The sequence below is a fragment of the Protomyctophum parallelum genome, assembly GCF_964188405.1.
Source record: "Protomyctophum parallelum genome assembly, chromosome: 14".
Lineage (NCBI taxonomy): Eukaryota > Metazoa > Chordata > Actinopteri > Myctophiformes > Myctophidae > Protomyctophum > Protomyctophum parallelum.
In genome coordinates this window covers 532,501-540,000 of record NC_139709.1, presented here as the reverse complement: position 1 = coordinate 540,000, position 7,500 = coordinate 532,501, and the positions used below count along the sequence as shown (strand labels likewise).

General features: G+C 44.4%; 2 protein-coding genes across 2 annotated transcripts in view; both read left to right on the top strand.

Moving 5' to 3' along the window:
- LOC310870630 (segment polarity protein dishevelled homolog DVL-3-like) overlaps positions 1-1,815 on the top strand; it is a 62,599-nt gene extending 60,784 nt beyond the window's left edge. The window contains exon 15 of the mRNA XM_083781889.1: positions 14-1,815. Within this exon, the coding sequence (XP_083638015.1) occupies positions 14-327 (314 nt within the window). The 3' untranslated portion in view covers positions 328-1,815. The remainder of the gene's footprint in view (positions 1-13) is intronic.
- A 4,324-nt stretch (positions 1,816-6,139) lies between these two features.
- The window catches only part of LOC310870933 (AP-2 complex subunit mu-A-like), a 37,642-nt gene continuing 36,281 nt past the window's right edge, over positions 6,140-7,500 (top strand). The window contains exon 1 of the mRNA XM_083782315.1: positions 6,140-6,255. The gene's annotated coding sequence lies outside the window, so the exon portion shown is untranslated. The remainder of the gene's footprint in view (positions 6,256-7,500) is intronic.

The following is a 7,500-nucleotide window of genomic DNA, read 5'->3' as shown; positions in this document are numbered from 1 at the left end:
TCGCCCCCTACAGGAAGCAGTAAGTCGGGCGGCAGCGGCAGTGAATGCGGAGCAGACTCGCGGAGCCACCGCGCGCCCAGCGAGCGCTCTCTGGCGCCCCCCAGCGAGCGGAGCAGCGTGCGCAGCTCCCTCAGCCACCGCAGCGGGTACGGGGGGCCCCCGGGCCTGGTGTACGGGCCCCCCGGCCCGCCCCCCCAGGGCCCCCCCGCTCCGGGGGCCCCCGGAGGCCCCCAGATGACCTCCGTACCGCCCGAGCTCACCGCCTCGCGCCAGTCCCTCCGCCGCGCCGTGGGAAACCCCGGGGAGTTCTTTGTCGACGTCATGTGATCACAGAGTCATGTGATCGCAGAGTCATGTGATCGCACAGTCATGTGATCGCAGAGTCATGTGATCGCAGAGTCATGTGATCACACACAGCGGTTGTCTTTTTTCTTTTTTTAAAGGGTTAGAATTGTCTTTTTATTTTCTTAACACGGGCCTTAACCTTAGAGTGTGTGTGTGTGTGTGTGTGTGTGTGTGTATGTATGTGTAATAACTCTAGGGTCTTAACATGTTTTAGAGCATTTGGACCAACCCTCCACCAGGTGGTGCTGTGGCACTGCGTGACTTAACATTCTTAGACCATTTGGAACAAAAGGTGAAAAATATTGTTGACAAAATATTGTTAACAAAATTGATTAATCCAAAATGGATTAATCCTCCAGCTCAAATGGACCAATCCAAATCATCTGAAATGAATCAAGGGCCTGTGTTTAAAATAAAACAATATTCCCGTTTAAACAGTTGTTGACAGAACTTTTAAATCGCTTTGCGCTTTTCTTCCTATTCGTAAAGTCTGATTCATGCTTGTGTAACCAGCCTAAAACTACCACCTAAAGGGCCTTTCAGACAGGGAGCGATAAAACTACCACCCTATGGGCCTTTCAGACAGGGAGCGATAAAACTACCACCCTATGGGCCTTTCAGACAGGGAGCGATAAAACTACCACCCTATGGGCCTTTCAGACAGGGAGCGATAAAACTACCACCCTATGGGCCTTTCAGACAGGGAGCGATAAAACTACCACCCTATGGGCCTTTCAGACAGGGAGCGATAAAACTACCACCCTATGGGCCTTTCAGACAGGGAGCGATAAAACTACCACCTAAAGGGCCTTTCAAACCGGGAGCGATAAAACGTGCCTATAGTTCCTGCGCTTCTGTGCGGAACGCAAGCGTGGTCCCGTTAATTTGTTGCGCGCGTGCTCATTTCGTGCACACGCCCGCGACTCACCAGACCTGGATTCGGTTTAGCTTTGTTTTTACGCTTGCGTTGTTGCGCCCCTCTTGAGCAGACCTGGAGGAGACCTGTCGTTGATCCAGACCTGGAGGAGACCTGTCGTTGATCCAGGCAACTCCTCGCTTCCCATTTGAAAGGCCCTTAATACAGCAAACTACAGAAAACTAGCATGCTACAGAAAACTACCAGCATAATACAGAAAACTACCAGTCTAATACAGCAAACTACAGAAAACTGCCAGCTTAATACAGAAAACTACCAACTTAATACAGCAAACTACAGAAAACTACCAGCTTAATACAGAAAACTACCAACTTAATACAGAAAACTACCAGCCTACTATATATAAACTACCAGCCTACTACAGGAAACTACAGCAAACTACCAGCTTAATACAGAAAACTACAGCAAACTACAGAAAACTACCAGCTTAATACAGAAAACTACCAGCTTAATACAGAAAACTACCAGCCTACTATATATAAACTACCAGCCTACTACAGGAAACTACAGCAAACTACCAGCTTAATACAGAAAACTACCAGCTTAATACAGAAAACTACCAGCCTACTATAGTAAACTACCAGCCTACTATATATAAACTTTTACTATACTATTGTATACATAGTATTATACTATTACTACATAGTAGCGGTGTAAGGATACATTACATGGACCATATCGGTTCATTATGGGGTTACGATACCATTCAATGATTTGAAATCGATACAGTAACTGTTTAGAATACATTGACATTTTTTAAATTTATTAAATCCCTTTTTTTCTACAAAAAATTGCTAAATACCACACACATAAAAATGTAGTATTGATACACTCGATTAATTGTATAGCAAAACGATTCGATACCGATTATGTCCATTGCAAAACTATACGATACATAGTCAATGTTGCTGTTTTCATTTCGATATACATACGGTTACTTTCTGTGCACAGAAACACACTTCACTTAACCCATTCTGACCTGAGATCAGATTCATACAAGGTTTCCGCCGGACACACACTGGTCTGATGAACCCATTCTGACCTGAGATCAGATTCTAAAAAATGTCAGTCGTTCTTCGATTTTTTTCAAAAATAGCAGACCTACAAGCTCGTATCGCGCCACTCGGTGGCGCGATATGAGCTTGTAGATCTGCTATTTTTCAATAGCTAAAGCATAACATGATGCCGACACCAAAATGGGTGCCCGGTCAGAATGGGTTAAACTGTAAACTTATGGAACCAAAGCGCCTTCTCTCCGTTTCCCCTTCCTGCCGGGGAAGGAGTTTACGTGAGGACAAGACAGAGCAAGGAAAGGACACAGGAAGTGGGAGGAAGGAAGTGAGGGGGGGAGGGGATGACTCGACGCTTTTTGGCGAGGTTGTTTTATTTTATTTTTTTGTCTTTTTCGGGTTGTCATCATTCTCCTCTGACATCATGACGACATCATTCTCCTCTGACATCATGTAACAACAACAAAGTGGACAGAAAGTAGTTCCTGTTAGCTGATATGTTTCTGTAAACACCGTATGTAGTTAAAAACCTGGGTTAGGGTTAGGGTTAGCCTGGGCACCATTTCATTTAGGGTATATGATCCTCTACTTGTAGCCTGGGCACCATTTCATTTTGGTATATGATCCGGGCGGGAGAGGATGATATCGTTACGTCATGTTGTAGTATTGTTTTGTAGTCGACAGACAGGAACAACTTTTCCCTCTCAATAAAAGCTACAGGCTACGAGAGATTTTATTGAGAGGGAAAAGGAAGTTGCCGCCTGTTGTTCCTGTCTGTCGACTACAAAACAATACTACAACATGACGTAACGATATCATCCTGTCGACTACAAAACAATACTACAACATGACGTAACGATATGTGACTAAATTTGACTGAGGGACTGCCATTGGATTTTTTTGAATTTTCGTTTTTTCATGTCATATGAAAGCAGGGAATCGGAGTCTATAAAGAGTCAGAGTCTGTGCTATAAACTCATTTTTGAAAAAAACAAATATATATATCACATATCATCCGCTCCCGCCCGGATCATACAGACTTTTGAAACAGAGACCAGGCTTTCCTCCGAGGTGGTGGAAAGCCTGGTGAGGCGAGGTTACCCTAACCCTAACCCGTTGAGGGTTAGGGTTAGGGTTAGGGTATTAAGGGTATATATGGTGAGGGTTAGGCACAGTATGAGTAGTGAAAAACAGAGAGAATGTCCCTTCTGTAAGAATGCCTTCGTTATATATATGTAGCTGGTTGCTTATACATTGTGTGTGTGTGTGTGTGTGTGTGTGTGTGTGTGTGTGTGTGTGTGTGTGTGTGTGTGTGTGTGTGTGTGTGTGTGTGTGTGTGTGTGTGTGTGTGTGCGCGTGTGTGTGCGTGCGCATGGAATGATGTAGCTGCATGGTTGCAAATAGTTTTCATAATTTCAAACTAAACTTCTAGCTTGAAGAGTGATTTTTTTAAAGGACATTTTAAAGATCCAGAGCAGTTTGTCATAATGTATAAAAGTGAACAAAAAGATTTCTTACCGTGACTTTAACACTACTCTTTTACTGAGAAGAAAAGAATACGTCTTTTTATTTATAAATATAGTTTTATGACATTACCTTTCTGCTCTGTGTCATTTGTGTTTCTAATTCCAATTGTTTACTCTCTAATAATCTGTCAATTGCAATTTTGGGTGCGTTCATTATTAATATTATAATTAGTAAATGATGTTTACAGTAATTTTCAGACTGAAGGGCTGTTATTGAGGAAGGCTAGCCCCTCCTATGAGTAGCTTTATGTGTTTGGCTGAATTTTAGACATCCCTCTTAGCGTGGGACAGTCCTTCATTTACAAGACTTTTCAGGTGTCCCACAAATTGTCTGTCCCACATTGTGACTGACAGGCATCAGTGTTCACATTGAGACCCTGTCTGTCCCACATTGTGACTGACAGGCATCAGTGTTCACATTGAGACCCTGTCTGTCCCACATTGTGACTGACAGACATCAGTGTTCACATTGAGACCCTGTCTGTCCCACATTGTGACTGACAGACATCAGTGTTCACATTGAGACCCTGTCCCACATTGTAACTGACAGACATCAGTGTTCACATTGAGACCCTGTCTGTCCCACATTGTGACTGACAGACATCAGTGTTCACATTGAGACCCTGTCCCACATTGTGACTGACAGGCATCAGTGTTCACATTGAGACCCTGTCTGTCCCACATTGTGACTGACAGACATCAGTGTTCACATTGAGACCCTGTCTGTCCCACATTGTGACTGACAGGCATCAGTGTTCACATTGAGACCCTGTCTGTCCCACATTGTGACTGACAGACATCAGTGTTCACATTGAGACCCTGTCTGTCCCACATTGTGACTGACAGGCATCAGTGTTCACATTGAGACCCTGTCTGTCCCACATTGTGACTGACAGACATCAGTGTTCACATTGAGACCCTGTCTGTCCCACATTGTGACTGACAGACATCAGTGTTCACTTTGAGACCCTGTCTGTCCCACATTGTGACTGACAGACATCAGTGTTCACATTGAGACCCTGTCTGTCCCACATTGTGACTGACAGACATCAGTGTTCACTTTGAGACCCTGTCTGTCCCACATTGTGACTGACAGACATCAGTGTTCACATTGAGACCCTGTCTGTCCCACATTGTGACTGACAGACATCAGTGTTCACATTGAGACCCTGTCTGTCCCACATTGTGACTGACAGACATCAGTGTTCACATTGAGACCCTGTCCCACATTGTGACTGACAGACATCAGTGTTCACTTTGAGACCCTGTCTGTCCCACATTGTAACTGACAGACATCAGTGTTCACTTTGAGACCCTGTCTGTCCCACATTGTGACTGACAGACATCAGTGTTCACATTGAGACCCTGTCCCACATTGTGACTGACAGACATCAGTGTTCACATTGAGACCCTGTCTGTCCCACATTGTGACTGACAGACATCAGTGTTCACATTGAGACCCTGTCTGTCCCACATTGTGACTGACAGGCATCAGTGTTCACATTGAGACCCTGTCTGTCCCACATTGTGACTGACAGACATCAGTGTTCACATTGAGACCCTGTCTGTCCCACATTGTGACTGACAGACATCAGTGTTCACATTGAGACCCTGTCTGTCCCACATTGTGACTGACAGACATCAGTGTTCACATTGAGACCCTGTCTGTCCCACATTGTGACTGACAGACATCAGTGTTCACATTGAGACCCTGTCTGTCCCACATTGTAACTGACAGACATCAGTGTTCACATTGAGACCCTGTCCCACATTGTAACTGACAGACATCAGTGCTCTAATAGTTTGGTTTTCAGTTGTAAATGTCTCTTTTCCTGCAAGATCTATTTTTAAACCTGTTAATATAACTGATATATTACTATACCTTAGTATATATATATGATTGGCTGAGCAAAATATAATGAAGATAAAAAGTGAGGTCAGAAAATTGAAGAGGAAAATTGTGATTGGCCAGATATATGATGTTAAGAGCGCCGCTCACTTCACACAGGTGTGAAAAAATATAAATAAATATAATTTGTAATAAAATGTATAATTTAATATTCAGCCAGCAGGGGGCGTGGCTTCCAACAGCCGCGCCTTTTTCCCTTAGGAGCGGAGCGTCGTGACGTCACCGTGTCAGCTGACTCTTCAATGCATCCCATAGCCTGGGAGGACAGTTGGACTGTCAGTGCGGAAACACGCACACACACAGGCGTGCGCGCACACACACGCAGACGCACACACAGTGACACGGATTCCTGCCCACGCAGTGTTGCCCCTGACAACCCCGTCTCGTCCAATCAGCGCTCGGCTCGCCGTCCCTCCGGGCTATGGGGTGCATCTGATAGAGGATCGGATCAAGCAGAGAGTCAGTAGAGCAAACAAACATCTCCCTTTAGCGCAGCGGAGCAGGAATCGAACCTTTTCATCATTCACAGTAAGATATTAATGTTCTGTATTGATTCATAACATGTTTTTATAACTCTATTAAAACACGTATTCACACACAGGCCTGTAATCCCTTTAGATAGCTGGCTATAACTAACACCACTTAGACACAAGAGTCAGCTAAACCTCTCCCTTTAGGGCAGCGGGCAGGGAATCGAACCGTTATTAATTCACAGTGAGAACAATGGAGCCTTTAAAGACGTTGTTTTTTAAACATGTTTTATAGCTCTAATTAAAGGTTCTCACAGACAGGCCTTAGTTTCCCTTTTAGCCTGCAGGCTAACGCTAGCTAAAGCTAAGCTAACCTCATATCGGTTTTAATGTGAAGGTCATTTAATGTGTTTTAATCCAGTCACATTTTAATTACACTTCATTAAAACAATATTAAGACATGACTGGTTGAGATTAATTAATCATTCATCAACGTGTTGTTGAGGGGAGGGGGGGGGGGCAGCTAACGGTTCACTTGACCGTTAACTGTAGATCTACAAGCTCTGCGTCTATTACAGTCACAGTTCGGTGTGTTGATGGAGATCTGATGAACACACAACACGTTGATTTGGGTGGGTGGCATTGACCGCGGGTTCGGGGTGTGTGTGTGTGTGTGTGTGTGTGTGTGTGTGTGTGTGTCTGTGTGTGTGTGTGTGTGTGTGTGTGTGTGTGTGTGTCTGTGTCTGTGTCTGTGTCTGTGTCTGTGTCTGTGTCTGTGTCTGTGTGTGTGTGTGTGTGTGTGTGTGGCTGATGACTAGAGCTTGTAGATCATTTGTTTGCCCTGCAGTAGATGTATAGATCTATGCACCTTGTTTGTGCCTGCCTGGTCACGACACCTGTGTGTGTGTGTGTGTGTGTGTGTGTGTGTGTGTCTGTGTGTGTGTGTGTCTGTGTGTGTGTGTGTGTGTGTGTCTGTGTGTGTGTGTGTGTGTGTGTGTGTGTGTGTGTCTGTCTGTGTGTGTGTGTGTCTGTGTGTGTGTGTGTGTCTGTGTCTGTGTGTGTGTGTGTGTGTGTGTGTGTGTGTGTGTGTGTGTGTGTGTGTGTGTGTGTGTGTGTGTGTGTGTGTGTGTGTGTCAGACATACAGACATAATAATGCCAGACATGTATTCTGTGAATCTGCTCCATTCCATAGTATTCTGCTTTATGAATGAATGACAGATTCATTATTATTATTATTATCGTCAGACAGACATAAGACGTCTCCAGTGTGTGTGTGTATTATTATTATTATTACCATCAGAA